Source organism: Phocoena phocoena, chromosome 9 (assembly GCF_963924675.1).
Source record: "Phocoena phocoena chromosome 9, mPhoPho1.1, whole genome shotgun sequence".
NCBI classification, from domain to species: Eukaryota; Metazoa; Chordata; class Mammalia; order Artiodactyla; family Phocoenidae; genus Phocoena; species Phocoena phocoena.
The window spans coordinates 19,442,075-19,459,821 of NC_089227.1; the positions used below are offsets into that span (position 1 = coordinate 19,442,075).

General features: G+C 38.1%; 1 protein-coding gene across 2 annotated transcripts in view; it reads left to right on the top strand.

Moving 5' to 3' along the window:
* RELN (reelin) overlaps positions 1-17,747 on the top strand; it is a 522,720-nt gene that overhangs the window by 207,743 nt on the left and 297,230 nt on the right. For both annotated transcript variants that reach the window (XM_065883760.1, XM_065883761.1), the window contains exon 4: positions 11,868-11,938. In XM_065883760.1, coding sequence (XP_065739832.1) covers positions 11,868-11,938 — 71 coding nt within the window. The remainder of the gene's footprint in view (positions 1-11,867; positions 11,939-17,747) is intronic.

A 17,747-nucleotide genomic window follows, 5' to 3' on the forward strand; every position in this document is an offset into this window, starting at 1 on the left:
ACTATTTATAATAAATATTAAGTATAAAGGAATAGAAACCTACTTTTTAGGCAATTAATTTTCTAAAAATCTTTGTATTCATAAACTAATTTTTAAAACTAGAAGACTGTATGTAGTTTACTGAAATGTTAATAGTGATTATCTCTCCTAGGCATGAATATGAGTAATTTTATTTTCACATTAATACTTTCCTGTATTTTAAAATTTTCATAATACACAGAAATTATTTTTAGAACAGAAAAAAATACTGTTGCCTATGATAGAGGCTTGCCTTATAACTTGTTTCCTCCAAAGTAACCATTGTATGTAATTTGGCAGGATTTTACAAGAATATTAATATTATATCAATACACCAATATTGTTCTAATTCATTATGATTAATTAACTAGGTTAGAAATCCTGTGCTTCATTAGAGCTTTCATCAGCTTTCTCACAGCCATAAAACATTTTAGAGTTTACAGCCCTTTTATTTTTTTTGGAGGATAAGGAGGTGACTTTTCCTATGGGCTATATGTTTCATAATTCTTTTTCAATTTTGTGCCAGTATTTTCCAAAATGACAGAATGTCATCATCATAATTCCTCACATTTTTTACAGTCTTTCCATGGAGTTGATTTCTTCTGATTTTCACCACAGCCCTGAACAAGAAGTAGTGCAAGTTTTTAAATCCTCTCTCAAAAAATAAACATTCGTCTAGGGTCAACATAAACCATTGAGTTGTGGTGCTGACGCACATCTTCTGATTCCAGATCTACTGTTTGAACTTTAGAAATTATCCAGTCCAGTCAGTTTATTTCATAGGTTAAAGAAATGAGACACACAGAAGCTAAGTGATACAGCCTAATTCATGTAGATAATGAGCGCCAGACCTAGGACAATCTCCTCTTCTGTATCTGCAACTAGTACTTTTTCTATCTGTCCCTTCGGAGATGATACCTAAATACTTAGCATGAATGTTTCAACAAATATACAGACTCCTTAATTCACTATCCAATGAATTTAAAAATTCCAATTTTTACTAAGGTTTTCTTAGAATTGGTTTACTATTTTACCAGTTTAGTCCTTGCATTGCCTAAGGATGCCTCTGAAGCAAGTTGACACAGGCTTACTTAGGTAAAAGGTGTTTAAAGCAGCAAAACCACTCAAACTCTTTTCTTTGATGAGTTTTAGTGATTTTAAAAGGTGGTATGAAAAGCATTTTTATTTTGAAGTTTTAGAAGGCATTTCTGGATTACAGGTGATTTAAGAATACTCTGGGAGATGTTACATCATGAAAACATGTTGCAATAGTAAAACAAATACATTAGCCTATTTACTTTTATTGCTCTTGCTGTTAACTAATTTCTGGGATAAATCTTGCTTATAATAATGTTTATCTTGATGATCTATTATTATCACCTAACCATCTTTCTCTAAGTGTTTCTTATGCATAATTTATGGTTACTTATTAAAGCATTTTAACATTGTATAGTAATCATAATGCAAACTAATAATTCATGTATTCCATGAACATTTACTGCGTGGCTACCATATGTCAAGCACTGAACACAATATAAAGAAAATAAATAGACAAAAATTCCTGTGGCTAGTGTACACGTCGCCTACTATAGAAGACACAATTCAAATTAACTCAAAAGATTTTTGCTGAGCACCTATCATATGTCAACAGGGCCAGACTAAGAAATGTGAGCACCTAGAGCAGGCTGTTACCTTAGCACCTCATCAAATTCATAATCCTTAAGGGTTTGTGAATAATTATTTAGTGGAGGCAGACAGAACATGATCTTTTTATTAACAAAAGTTGTATGTCTTTTCTTGTTGTACTTGTGGTTTTCTGAGCCAGAACAATTCTTGATTAAACTCAAGCTATTTAGAATTTAGACAATAAAAAGTCATTCATTTTGGTGTACAGCACTCCTCCATTCAGTTTTTAAAAAGTGGCATATGAGTTGGGAGCTTTGGAAGATGTTTGGCACCTGGGTATAATCCTTTTTGCTACATGAATCAGTCCTATCAGCCTTCCCTTACTTTAAAATTCTGTGATCAATCCTGAGAAGTTTGGCATCTCTGCTTCTTTTAATAGTTGTTGAGAGCAATCCTTTTGCACACTGACAAGACAAAACATAGTTTTGCCTGCTCAGAGGTTATCTTCCCTCCCTAAATCCACTTTGCTGTTGATTTACAAAGCAAACAAAGGATAAAACTCTGCCAGTGATAAATGTTTGCTTCTCTTTAGTGTTATATATCCTGCAACTATCAGTGCTTTTTCACCAAAATGATTATTCTTTATTTCAATGCAGTATCACATAGCAGTGTTATTGAAAATAATTTAAGTGAAAATAAGGGTTTCAATTACATTTGGTTGAGTGCATACAACACCATAGATGAACATAACTGCCAGATGAACATAGACCATTTATATTTTGCCAAATTCCCACATAGGCAGGCAGTGGTGGTCATGTCACAACCCACATCTCTTCTGGGAAGCTGATGAATTTCTTCTGATGTGTATAGTAAGATGCTCCCAGATATCAGAAACATAAAATTGTTGTGGAAAAGTTATCAAAAGAAGGAAAGGAGTTAGGATTTTAGGCCTGGTCCCTTGCCGGACTATCTCAATTCAAACTCCTAAGTTTATCAGTTGGGTTTTCATTCCTGAAATCTCTTTTCACACACTAAAAATATCAAAATTGTGTATAGAAATAACATACAAACACATACCTTTAAAATTACTATGTATAAAAGCAAAGCATCTAAAATCTATATTGTAAATATCCTTTAGGAGAATTTTTTGTCATGGGCTAAATCTAATGTTAGTTGTAGAGAAAATGGCTTCTTTCTTGTAAGCCCAGACTTTTCTTCCCTTTTTCTTTTTCCCTTTTCTTGTTTTTCCTTTTCCTTTCTCTTTCTCTTCTTTCCCCCCTCCTTCCTTCCTTCCTTTCTTTTTTTTTTTTCCCAAGGAACTTCAAACTACATTTAAAGTGGGAGAATTCCCATTATTGATTCAATATGCAGAACGCTTCTGAAAGTCTTTGAATGATAAATGTTGGATAAGGAAGATCCTTCATGGAATCTTTTTTAGTTATGCCTTGCTCACTTTTTTTTGCGGTACGCGGGCCTCTCACTGTTGTGGCCTCTCCCGTTGTGGAGCACAGGCTCCAGACGCGCAGGCTCAGTGGCCATGGCTCACGGGCCCAGCCGCTCTGCGGCATATGGGATCTTCCCAGACCAGGGCACAAACCCGTGTCCCCTGCATCGGCAGGCGGACTCTCAACCACTGCGCCACCAGGAAAGCCTTGCCTTGCTCACTTTCTAATGGAAGTTAAACTCCTATTATATATAACAATCTTTCTTTTCTATGGTTTCCTGTTAAATTTTCTGGAAAAATATTTCATTTTTATATATCAGTGCTAGTACTCCATCCCAGAAATCTGACTATAGGCCAACTACTTCTCTCCTTGAATAGATAAAAGCATCCTTTGTAGCACTGAAAGTTCCTTATTTAATGTTTTAATTAAGCATGTTGTTAAAATTTCAAAGACAGACAATGCCTTTGACCAAATTCTTGCCAGGTTCAGAGATATGTGGATTCATAGCATCTTATCATGTACTCAGGCAATCAATTCCTTTTTAATCTGATTAATTTTCCATAGTATTAACCTTTTACTGTGGATTGTAGAGGCTTACTCTTGGTGGATCTGGAAGGCATCAACGTTGATTTTGTGTTAGTTGAGGTTGTTAGGTAGTCATGAATACGAATTTGCTACTTACCATGTTGTTTCAATTTATGATAAGAATGACTGTGATAAAAGAGGGCTGGGCTGCAAGTCAGATCCCCTTAAATTAGGAAGCTTCTATGTCAGAGCTGAGAAAATAGGCTGTGCTATCCTTGGAGAAGGTGTCTAATGCTACCTGAGAGATCTAAGAAGGTTTTGTAAGGGGAAGAGATTCCTGGATAAATTTTAGAGTATGAATAAAAGATTTTTGGCAAGAGACTTTGACGCACAGGGGACAGGACATAAAAAATTTGGCGGGCATGAAATAAATCGTGCATTCTAGAACCCATGAAGACTACTCTGTGGCTCAATTGCAGGGTGCAGTGGGAGGTGAGGCTGGATACACAGGCAGGGACCAGAACCTGAAGAACCTTTTAGGCCATTCTAAGGAATTTGACAGACTCCTTTAAGTGTTGGAGAGCTGCAGAAGGATTTCTAGCCATCTTAGAAAGAAAACTGGCACTATGTGAAAGCTGCATTGGCATGGGGGTGAATCTGGAGGGAGATTCCAATCGAGAGAGTGTTGCAGCTTATCAGATGACAAATTATCAAGTCCTGAATTAAAACATGGCTGTGGAGATGGAGAAAAAGGGTACACTGGAGAGTAAGTAAATAAAATGGACAGAATTTGCTGATGAATGAGGAGGTTAAGTCTGTGACTCACTTTTTTGACTTGAATGACTAGGATAAAGTTTATATTTTTACATGAGTTAGGGGATATAGCTGCAGTAGTTATAGTATATACATGCAAAACCCATTTATACACACACACATATATTAAATTTCACATTAAAATAAAAATATAACTGTTTAAAAAACAAGCTCTCATGAGGTGATGCAAGCTTGCTGTAGCACACCGTTACCTGTGCCACGTGATTTTGGGAAGCACTTCTCTCGATAGAGGCTGCAGCTAGCATGTGTGTGTGTGTGTGTGTGTACATGCTCATATGTGCTCATTTAATCTTGAATCATGGAATCATAGAGGTTTAGAATTTATAGGAATTTTGAAGATCATCTGTTACTATTTTTTTAAACAAATCAGGAAATTAATCAGGAGAGGTTAAGTTACCTCCCAAAGTAATAGAACTAGCTGGTTTTATTTTGATTAACACGCTACATCTTGTGGTACACGGGCGTCTCACTGTTGTGGCCTCTCCCATTGCGGAGCACCGGCTCCGGACGCGCAGGCTCAGCAGCCATGGCTCACGGGCCCAGCCGCTCCACAGCATGTGGGATTTTCCCGGACTGGGGCATGAACCTACGTCCCCTGCATCGGCAGACGGACTCCCAACCACTGCGCCACCAGGGAAGCCCAACACGCTACCTCTTAATTTGAGTAGTTAGCTCTGCTGAGTCTCTTGAAAGGGATTAACCATTATGGTTGCCATTAACCATTAACTTACTAGCCCTATTTGAATTATTTTATTTATATGTTCTTTGTTTTACTGATGAAAATTATACCTTGATCAGAAAATATCATAAATTCATATATTTGGTGATTTTTAAGAACATGGAGACTGTGATTATTGGATAAGCACATAAAAACATTAAGGCTGAAATTTGTGTTTGGAGGGAGAGAAAGTATTTATACATTTAACAGAAGGAAAATGCTATGACTTAGGAATAAAAGATGTAATTATAAAAACAAAGAGCCCAGTAAAAGCTTTGAAAAGCAAAAGCGTTATGAAAACATCCACTTTTTTTTTATCATTTTGCAATGGCCTTGACGTGGTTTGAGAGTTTAATATAAAAATAATTTCTCCCTGAAGTTATTCATTACTCCTTTTTACATGTTTTAAATAATTTGGTATTTTTTTTCTTGTTTTAATAACGGTCAAGCTAAATCCTCAACCTAATTAGAAGGTACAGTAATTTGCTTATGAAAAGGGGTCAAGAATCTTTGTAAGTGAATTGATTCCTTTGAAGATCAAATTGACCAAACTTGGACCCGCTCTCTCTTTTCCCATGTTTCACATATTTATTGACGTTTCCTGGAGGGTAGTTGGCACAGGCACGCTGATATTACACTAGATTAACGTCATGTTGCTGACAGATGAATGCCTTTACAATTGTCAATGGACGAGACACAGGAACATATCAGACCGCATTAGTAAATCAGGGAGAAAAGTGGGAAAGTCACCCACCACTGGAGATGTAAAGCACATCGTCCTAGGTTTAAAAATGATTCTTTAGATTAATCTGTGAGCAAATTGATTGATGAAGTAACGAAACAGTACACTTGGGTAGGCATTGTAGCAACTACATTTAAACCCCTTTTTAGTCCTGTTTTGGAAACTGGATGGCAATATTGCACAATTGTGAGCTGAAAAAATATAGTTTTGATTCCCTTATATGTTCAAATCATTATAACAGGTGCCTTGGTGGGAGATAATTTTAATTATTCCTTCTGGAATTTTACTATTCCAGAAGCTTGAAATCCGTTTAGGTAGAGAGACTTTAAGTATCAGAAGAGTGAATATTATTGTCTTTAAATAACTGTTATTATTAACCCTATCCTCATATAGAGAATCTGAAGCCTCAGGTGAATAAAGAGGTACGAAGACAGCTTGTTAGCGGCAGCTCACTGTGGTCATGTACTGGTCTTTCTGATTCCAGGAACTGTGAGCTTCAGCTTTGTGCCTCATTACAATACATACTTATTGTTAAATGGCTTGGGCAAACAGTTGCTCTAGGAGTTCAGTAAAAACTAGAATATGGCGTGTTCTTTTAAATTCAGGCTATTTCAAGCTCTGAATATGGTGATCATAATGAACTTTCTTCATTTGGCAGAATCTGTGGAGCTTTTCAAATGATAGATCATAACAGCCCCCCTAACTTTTAAAATTATTTATTTAATAGGGATTCTTGTTGGCAAACTTGCTCTAGAAACCTATGCATCTCCCAAGAAGATAAGTACTTATTAGAAGCTTATTTAAGAAATTTGGTCTACTCCCCAGGATAGTGAACAATGAGGATAGCTTCTGAACTCTTCTAAAAAATTACTGGTAATTATGGAAAATTAAGTACAAGGTAGTACCAACATAGTTACTAGCACCACAAATTTGATAGACGTCCTCCTAAAAGAGAGCTATAAATTAATTGCATAATATAATTCTGAAAACAAATAAGGCCTGTCACCATATATCATAGCTGTATCTTATTATAACAAAAGAAAAATATATTATGGGTTAAAAATTGGAGGACATGACCTCTAGGGACTTTTGACTCTGAGTTACTGTGACTTTAGCAATTTTTGAATACATAAATATATTTTTATATTTATATTTAAATGTATATATTTATGTTTATATTTAAACTATATATTTACATATTATATTTAAATATATATTTATATTTCTGTAGAATATTTGAAGTAAGTACTGTGCTTCTGTAAGTAAACCACCATGAATTATTTCATAGCTCTAAATGTGTTCAAAGTAGACTTGCCATTATTGACATATCACACCCTGGGGCATGTACAGCAGACACATTCATGGGTAAAAGCAATGGTACTTATGTTCTTGGTGGTCACCTGGGCTTCTGCTCTTTCTTCCCCCAAAGATAAGATGCTAATAAGCAGACCCTTAAAATCACTAACCATGCACCTACTGTAGGGTTGGGCATTTTTATATTAAACTGTGATCTGAGGGATTTAAAGGTTTGTAAAGAAGGTGATGTACATGATGATTATCTGTCAACACGTGTGTGTGTGTGTGTCCTGTGTATCCTTCCAGGGTTTTCGCAGCAATGTTGATGAGGTTAGCATCCAGCGCTCTTATATTTGGTGGAGAAAAGGAGCGATGCAAGGGATGTGGGGGCTGATAGAGGAAATGTGATAGAGTTGAAAGGGAACTGCAATGAGCTGACTAGAAGCCCAAGGACTCAGAACACTGTAGGAGAAGCAATCAAGAGAAATGTACTGAAAAGTTGGAGTCGAGAGCACAGTCTCAAGGAGGCATGAATTTAAAGATCAGGCCTGGAAAGCAGGCTTTCCCTCTGAAAAGACATCACAAGCTACCATCCCACCTTTGAACCAGATCAATGACAATTTAATGTTAACAGTTAAAAGTGAGGACTCTGCACTCAGACTGCCTGGGTTTGAATCCTGGCCTAGCACCAGTTACATGACATTAGTCAAATCAAACAATAGATCTGTGTCCCAGGAAAATGAAGGTAATAGTATCTACCTAGTAGGGTTGTTGTCAAGATTAATTGAGTTAATTTATGTAGAGCCCTTACAACAGTGCCTAGCAGGGGGTCAATTTCAATTCATAATATGTGTTATAATAGTAATAACCATATATGCATGGTTTATATATATACATGACACATATGTGTGTGTGTGTGTGTGTCTGTGTGTGTGTATATATATGCCTTATATATACCTCTACCAGTCACATTATTATTATTATTACTACTTTTATTTTTCCCAAGCAAAAGACTTCAGAGAATGGCATTGAGCACATAGTATGCTTCTTTTTTTTTTTTTTTTAACATCTTTATTGGGGTATAGTTGCTTTACAATGGTGTGTGTGTTTCTGCTTTATAACAAAGTGAATCAGTTATATATATACATATGTTCCCATATCTCTTCCTGCTTGCATCTCCCTCCTTCCCACCCTCCCTATCCCACCCCTCCTGGCAGTCACAAAGCACCGAGCTGATCTCCCTGTGCTATGCGGCTGCTTCCCACTAGCTATCTACCTTACGTTTGGTAGTGTATATATGTCCATGCCTCTCTCTTGCTTTGTCACAGCTCACCCTTCCCCCTCCCCGTGTCCTCAAGTCCGTTCTCCAGTAGGTCTGTGTCTTTATTCCTGTCTTACCCCTAGGTTCTTCATGACATTTTTTTCTTAAATTCCATGTATATGTGTTAGCATACGGTGTTTGTCTTTCTCTTTCTGAGAGCACATAGTATGCTTCTCAATCCAGTTCTGAACTGCTGCGCCCTTTCTTCAAACAACATTAAATACTTAGAACAAGTATTAGAACCAGGTGCTCTGGTTGAATTAATGGTGCCTGAAGCATTCCCTGCTGCCCATCCCTCTGACTCCCATGGAGACCCCTGGGTACCACTATGGAGCACATTTTGAAAACTGCTGATGTGGTGGGAAGAATCCAAGGCTTGGCATCAAGACCTGGAATCAGGTTCCATCTGCCATTAACAGGCTGTGTGACCTTCAGCAGGTGTTCCCTGGTCCTCTGTTTCCTGACCCATACACTGTAAAGAGTTAGACTAGTTCAACGGTTTTCAAACTTTTCCACTTCAAACTCCCAAGTGTTCCAGAGAAGTGCACCAGGACCTTTTGGGGAGTGGGTGGTAGGGAGCATGCTGGGTGAGGAGAGGGAATCCAGCAACTTCCAACAGGGCTCCCCTGTTCATATATCGGAGTTCTGTAATATTTGTTTGAAGAATGAGTACCACTGCTAAAGAAATTTTGACTAGATGATAAAAGTTTCTTCAGTTTCAGTTGTTCTCTAGTTCTCAGAAATTCACTCATTGAACCACAGTAGAAGAAGTAAAAGCATGAATGAAATTCTAAATCTGAAGAAACTGAGTAATAGGGGAAGTAGTATGGACGATTCACAAGGTGCTATGCAGTGACCCATATATATCAGTATCTCTGATAGCCAGGGGAAAAGCAAAACCTCTGTGACATGAATTTTATTTGGATACTTTGGTTTTTTTGTGTTCATGGGAGCATACACTGGCACAATGATAATAAGTTTGTGGACCACCGAGAAATATTACTGTAGGAATAGTATATACTTAAAATCTGAAGACAACTAAAATGAACAATTATTTAAACATTGTATGTTGCAGGGCTTTTCTTGGTGGTTAGTGATTTCAGAAAATATATCCCTTGCAAAGTAAATGTCAAATTAAAATTATACATCTATGATTGCCGTGTTGCTATCAGAAGTATATGTGAGCTCGGAAGCTCTTGACTTAGGCTTCCCTGGTGGTGCAGTGGTTGAGAGTCCGCCTGCCGATGCAGGGGACGCGGGTTCATGCTCCGGTCCAGGAAGATCCCACATGCCGCAGAGCGGCTGGGCCCGTGCATGAGCCATGGCCACTGAGCCTGGGCCTGTGAGCACAGGCCGCTGAGCCTGTGCTCCGCAACGGGAGACGCCACAACAGTGAGAGGCCCGCGTACCGTAAAAAAAAAAAAAAAGAAAAAGCTCTTGACTTGATTGAGATTTGAATAATGAAACATATTTAGGTAAATCAAGTTTCCATGTTCTCTTTGGAAATAAATCTTGTAACTGATGAGTCTGTGGGTCATGTTTATGGCTTAGATTGGCCCTAAATTTAGTCCCTCTCATGTTCACCTTGCTAAAAGCAATGGAAAACCTATAAACATATGTGAATATATAGGGAGAGTGGTAGCATCTGTTTATCTGTAATTTCAATAATGATTAATATGCAACAACAAGGGCTGATTACCCTTATAAACTTCACATATAGTGTGAGTTGACGGCTGCCCAGTGATTTTTCTCTTCAATTATATTTCCGTTCCACCATTCAAAACTCTCACTACTGTGTCATTGTGTGTGTGTGTGTGTGTGTGTGTGTGTGTGTGTATGTGTGTTAAAGTATAATATTTTCAGTTTCACAGCTGAAATATGTTAGCTTGGAGCAACGTCACCCATTAACACTTCATCATGGCTTAGTCTATCAGACTACTTCCAGAGACTCAAGTCCTGGGAGACTGACACTTGTAACAATTCAGTGGGGGATAGAAATCAGAAAGGTATGCAGCATGGAGGAGGAGCGTGCATCCACCTGGAGACCAGAGTGGGGATGTGGGCAACCATGAGGTCCTGTTGGGCTGGACAAAGGGCAAGATGTTGACTGAGGGGTGCACATATGGAGGGGAATTGCAGAGGCCAAAAGTTGCCTTTTGTGACTTAGCCCAGTGCTTTGTACATAATCCATCTTCAGTAAGTGATGGCTGAATCAAATTATTTTTGTCCTAGGCTGGTTTTGGCTAGAACTAAACTTGAGATTTAATGTTAATATATTTTAGTTATTAAAAAGATTTTGTATGGCTTATTTTCTGAAATCAAATTTTTTAAAGAGGCATGATTTCCTGTTTTAAATTCATTTAAATAATACCTTTTGTGCCGGAAAAGAATCTTTTTTAAGGAAAAACACTTCAAATATAAAGCATAAATAATTCTTCCTTTAATAAGACAGTTCCTATTATAACCATTGAATAACACATCTGCTGCAAGGATGTTATTTTTTTCACCAGTCCATGTGCACAGCTCTGATTAGAGGAAGTAAAAGATACACATCTCCTTCAAGTGGTGAATTAGACCCAGTGGGGAAAAGGTATATTTTATTATGACAGACTTTGTAATTATGAAAGCTCCAAATAGGCCTCTTTAAAAAAAAAAACTTTAAAAATATAATTCTCCGTCTCAAATCTGTTATGGTGTTATGGTGACTGTTGATTTCAGAAAAATATACATTAAGAGCATCTTCCTCCAGTGTTAATATCATTATTGCACCACAAAACATTTTATATCAAGGTCTCCTGAAGAATAAATTTTAATAAACATCCTTTCCATACTTTTTCTTCTACCCAAGATTTGCTTACATCTGCAGTTTTCAGAATAAGCCCACAAATGTTACAGTATCTTTACAAAATAAAACCAATCAGAAGATAATTCTCAACCCAGGTGACTTGTTTAAGCCTTGACTCTATTGCTCATTTTTATCTCTGTTCAGAGGCACTTTTTAAAAAAAAAAAAATCATATCCACATAACATTTAAAAATGAGGTTTTAGGGCTTCCCTGGTGGCGCAGTGGTTGAGAGTCCGCCTGCCGATGCAGGGGACACGGGTTTGTGACCCGGTCCAGGAAGATCCCACATGCCGCGGAGCGGCTGGGCCCGTGACCCATGGCCGCTGAGCCTGCGCGTCCGGAGCCTGTGCTCCGCAATGGGAGAGGCCACAAACGGTGAGAGGCCCGCGTACCGCAAAAAAAAAAAAAAAAAGAGGTTTTAAAAAAGTTTTAAAAATACATTGTTATCACCAAACATATTACAAGATTTGTATTTACCTTTTTCTGTTCATTTTCAGGGCTACAGCAACACACAAAGGCCAGATTATCTTCAAAGATGCTTTAGCCCAGCAATTGTGTGAACAAGGAGGTAAGAATCGTCTTTGACTTCTTCGTATTGGTTGTGTCAAAATTATTCATGGTAGGTCCTATGTACTGAGTAAGCATTTCATGACTATTACTTGGTCATGACACTTTAGAAATGGAATTATTGACCCCTTAATATCTCTAATAACTATTTAGTTACTACTTATTGATAAAGATCTGTAGAGTTCTGAAGATACTAAGTGTGAGTCAAATAAACCAGAGAAAATTTATATTCTTTTCATAGTTTGTTTTTCTAATGATTTATATTTAGTTGTCCTGGAAATATAAATCTTACTAATTTTAGAATTTTACAGAAACACATCTGCGTAATTTACCACTTAAATTTCTTGTTAACTTTGTCGAAAATATTTGTTTATAGCTTTTAATATTTGAGTGTGTTATAGGTGATTGTGTGTGTAGTATCTATATGCTTGTTTCAACTGTGTGCGCTATTAATTTCAGATGCAACATCATTTTAGATGTGTTAAGTGTACATTAAGTAGTCACATTAAGCTTTGTGACTGCCTCATACACATCCAGACTCTCACCCATGCCAAAGTCTCATAGATGCACATATGGGAATGTATGCACAGGCACACAATGAAAAAAATGTCATCCCATTTTCACCATTATCATAGGCATATTATCAATTTTTGTTTACAGAGTTCTATTTTGGAGGAAACTTGTTAACTTAAGAATTACATTATTGAATGTAAAGGAAATTTCTACTAATTATCTCTCTGCTAAGGAGACTCTAATGGGTTTAAGACAGAAATTAGGAAAATTATGTGGATTTTTGAAAGGCTTCAGAAAGTACCATTTATTATTTATAGTCATATATATCATCAATATGGCTTTAAGTAATGAGACACTTGATGACCATTACTGGCAAACTTCTGATTGTTTACCTAATAACTCTTGAATCAGAAAACCCCATTCTAATTCTAGTTTCACATATATTATCAGTGTTCTTAGTTTATTTGAACAGATTTGTATTCTGTGACTTTTGAGAATGCAAAAGCGTGATAGCTTTTGTGTAGGCTCAAGAAATCTACCACAATGTAAATCTTTTTCCAGACTATAAAAATGTTCACGTTACTGAAGATATAGAACACCATATAGCAGTGAACATTAATATCCTGAAAACTGCATAGTGTCAGGAAAAGACATGTCTAATTTTACTGACATTTATCATTGCCTAAAAGCTGATTTCTTTTAAGCTTTGAATTTTTGAGTCTCTTCTGTTGTAAATGAATTGTTGGGATTGGGTTCATTTGAAATGAAAAGAAAAAACCAAGAAAAATCAGTGGGAAAAAATTCTCAACCAGTGAGGGAAAAAAGTACCTTACATAATAGTAATGTTACACATGACCATGATTTACATGATGGTAGACTGGGATGTTATTAAAAATTCTATTCAGCCCAGGACCAGAGGAAAACATTGAGCTTTTTCAACAGCACCTAATCAATTGAAATCATATCAATCCATCCAAGATAGGGTGGAAAGGATGCTAACAAGATTGATTGCTTCCTGCTGTCGGGAATAGTAAGGGAAATAATTGGTGCTATAAAACATATATTTATTTTGGCCCTCTCCACTTTTAATTAAAACATCAATTATCTCCTCAAATAAAATAACATAAATTTAACATGTAATAATATCCTATGCATTGGATGAGGAATATCTAATATAAGTATCAAAGAGAGTAAAATGACAGTCTCTATATATCTACCACAGGACAATGCCTTTCAGTCACAACGTACTTGGTAGGTTTGTTGATTTTAATTAAATTAAGGAATTTAAACAAAAATTTTGCTTGTGGAACTTGAGGATAGCTATTATTACAAGATGATTGCTGGCTAAGCATATTATCTATTTTTTTAATTGAAGTATAGTTGATTTACTATGTTGTGTTAATTTCTGCTGTACAGCAAAGTGATTCAGTTATACATATATATACATACTTTTTTATATTCTTTTCCATTATGGTTTATCCCAGGATATTGAATACAGTTCCCTGTGCTATACAATAGGACTTTGTTGTTTATTCATCCTATATATAATAGTTTGCATCTAAGCATATTAAAAAAGTAAAAGAATCAGAAAACATACTAATGATGTCTTAGATGGCATGTAATCTTGATCCCCTTCCTTAAAAGGCATTCAGTGAAGGATTTTATTCTGCAAACATGTATCCAGCACCTGCAAGCCCCTGTCCTAGTGCACAGTGCTAAATATGGATATAAAAGTAAAAACAGGGCTTCCCAGGTGGCGCAGTGGTTGGGGGTCCGCCTGCCGATGCAGGGGACGCGGGTTCGTGCCCCGGTCTGGGAGGATCCCACGTGCCGTGGAGCGGCTGGGCCTGTGAGCCATGGCCGCTGGGCCTGTGCGTCCGGAGCCTGTGCTCCGCAATGGGAGAGGCCACGGCAGTGAGAGGCCCGCGTACCACAAAAAAAAAAAAAAGTAAAAACAGCCATTTCCTGTTCTTGAAGGCTGGGATCACAGAGGTAGCTAGATTCGCCTGGGGTGGTTAGGAAAGACATCCTGAGGATCAAGTCCTGAAGGGTCAGCCGCAGTTTAAGAAAAAATAGGAGAGAAGGTTCCATCTCTCTTATCCTTCCCATTGCTACTGACCCACTTTAGATGAGGACCCATCCCCTCCTTGGGGAATTGCTTACTAGCCTCTTTCCTAGTTTCCCTGCTCCCACTTTCTCTGTGCTCTATACAGAGCTACTAACGTGGAAATAGGATTCTATCATTTCCCTGCTTCAAACCCTTCAATATCTCAATTAGAGGCAACAGTTTATCTTCAGAGTAGAATCCCTACTGCTATACGAGGAAAATCCTTTACAATCTGGCCTCAGTTTTCCTCCCCTGCCTCATTTCTTGTCATCCTTTCTTTTCTCCTTAAAATTCCTGGCATGCATGTCACTTGATCACCAGTGTTATTGGTACTCTATACTCTCCCTGTCTTCTTTGCCTGGTCGACCCTTTTTCATCTTCTTGTCTTCTTCGTCTAGCTCAGGCTTTCAGACCCTGCTTTGGTATTACCTCCTCCTGAAAAAAAAAGTCTCTGATCCCCCTTACAGTCCTCCTCTATCTGGTCTTGGCGACTCTCGTGCATGGTGACATAACTCTGAAGGCGCAGGAATAATGCAAATGGAAACACTGTTAGCACTACTATGTGCCAGACTGCACCCTCAGCACTCCACAAACATGGACTCGTTTAAGCTTTACTGCAGCCCCCTGAACTATTATTATCTGCACTTGACAGATGAGGAAACAAAGGCACAGTGAGAATAACTTAAGGTCACACAGCTAGAAATTGACCAAGCTGGGATTTTATCCCAGGCAGTTTGGCCAGTAGCCCACGGTATTAGCATTCATATTACATTGCCTTTCAAAGAAATCTCTTCCTTAAGCATGCATTCGTTCATTTGATAACTATTCATTGTGTGTTGTAATAAGAGCATTAACGCACATGCCTTGTCTGCTGTTCACTATAAGCTCCTTGAGGGTAGGGACTGTGCTCTTTATTGCTGAATCTCTAAAGCCTTCCACGATGTGCAGTGCATAGTGTGCACCCAATAAATGTTATTGAATGAATGAATAGTTGGAGTTCAGTGGTTGGATTTCAACGTGTTGGCCTGAGGAAGCTGCTTTCCATCCCACAGGGCTCTCCAGCAGCCTGCTGAGTAGAGGCAGTTTGGAGACACATCAGGATGTAGATGCTGAGGAGGCAATGTACTCATCCAGGGAGTTCCCTGGAGAAGGGAGGAAGGGGCCCAGTGTGGAATGCTAGCCATTGCAGGGACGGAAGAGGGAACTCTGGGGGAAGGGGCAAGCTTCAGAAATATGGGTACTAAGGAAGAATTTTCAACATGGGAGAGGCGTTCAAAAGGGACAGAGGCTTCCAAAAGAATGGTGAGGAGAACAAGAAAAATGCTATAGGATTTTTCAATTAACAGGTCATTGGCAATTTATAAGTGAGGATGGTTTCAGGAGAGGCCAGACTACATGAGCATCTAAGCATATTAAAGCCTTACAGGTTGGAAAGCTCTTGCCCAGGGTTTGGAGTCAGACAGTCAAGGGAAGACAAATTGTTGTGAGTTGAGAAGTATTTAAAGTTGAGGCTTTGAAAAAATCTAAGATTAAAAGGAAGGAGAGGAAGTGCAGCCCGAGTGGAAAGCAGGTTCAAGGGAAAGATGGGTTCGTTCTCTCTCTCGCTCTCTCTCTCTCTCTCTCCCTCACACACACACACACACACACACACACACACACACACACACACACACACAAAGTATTTATAGACTTTCACTGCCTTGTAGACAAAGACCATCAGGCGCACACCTAGAGTTGAACAGATGGGGTTTAGTGCTCATTCCAGAATAGGAAAAGGTACATCGTTGGGAACTATGGTGTGGGTCAGTAAGTGGAAATTATAAAAGGAATCATTATGATATTTGGGCCTATATTTTGTAATTTGGGCTCAGGTTTAAGGAGGTGGGGCTTTGCTCTGGATTGGATGCTATTAGCAAGTGTGGGTATTCTATGGTTGGGGATCTCAATAAATCTTACCCATAGGGAGGGCAGAGCAGAGCCAGGCTAAGGCTGTAATTGATAAAGAAGCAGTAGTTACTACTATCAGCCAGGAGAGAGGGATGCATGGTATATTGTGAGTTGGACAATGTTCTGGTTGTGCTTGCATTCAGATGTGATTATAAAGTGGTCCTTTGTCTGTCTTGACCCATCATGATAACAGAGTGGCTTTGTGTGAAGCTGATGTTCTGTGAAATTGTTTCTGTTCACTGGAAGAGCACCAAGGCCCAGCTGTGAGTGCCAGGCCAGCTCCTGGATGTCAGGAGCTGCTTTTCCTTTCTTGAGGCCTGAGGGGAGAATGATGCTAAGAGGCAGTCATTTCCTTTTGGATTTAGCCTTTACGAGGACTTTTGAATCATAGAGAGTTAGGTCTGGATCCAGGCTTTGTGTGACCATACTCTCCAGAATCCCTAGCACAAAGTACAAGCTCAGTAAATGATAAAGGGAAGGCATCTTGCTGGAGCAAAATTTTATTCAAGGTCAGCCAGGAGGAAATAAAAAGACTAAGTAGATCAGTGTGGTGAGATTATGGACATTTAATTTTTTTCTTTGAACTTATCTGTATTTTCTAATATTTTTTTTACAGTGAGCTTGTATTATTTGGGTTATAATATATGTTTCCCCAAAACACAACAAATATAAGGTTATACTTATGATGAAGGAGGGACAACTCTGCTGAAGCAGGTGGAATAAATCACTTCTAAGAACTGAAGGAAAATTCTGAATTACAACTCCCATGTCTCCTCCTGTGTGAGGTCTTGCCTGTCTCCCTTAACGTAATTGGTCTATGTTGTTATAATTATTTGTTTAAATACTCATGCCCACCCCATCACCCCGACTTGAAGCTTCTTGAGCCCAGCAACCATGACTTAATTTTTTGTTTTTCTTAACATCTAACAATGCTTGGCATAAAACAGACACTCTAAATGTTTGCTGAATATCACCTTAAACATTATACATCTGAAAAATCTCTGTCTTTCTTGAAAAAATCTTCTTTAACCCTGAACTTTTGCTGCGGAACACCATGAGGCAGTGTGGCTGTCACCAAAGCAGTGTTCTCTACACTGACCTCGGGTTGAAAAATGATGAATCATTGCGTTAAGAAATCTGAAAACTATTCACAGATTTCCATCTAAACACTAATGAGGCCCCTGAATGCTCTTGGGACATAAATCAGGTTTGGGGATTTTATGTCTTCACCTTGAATCCTGAG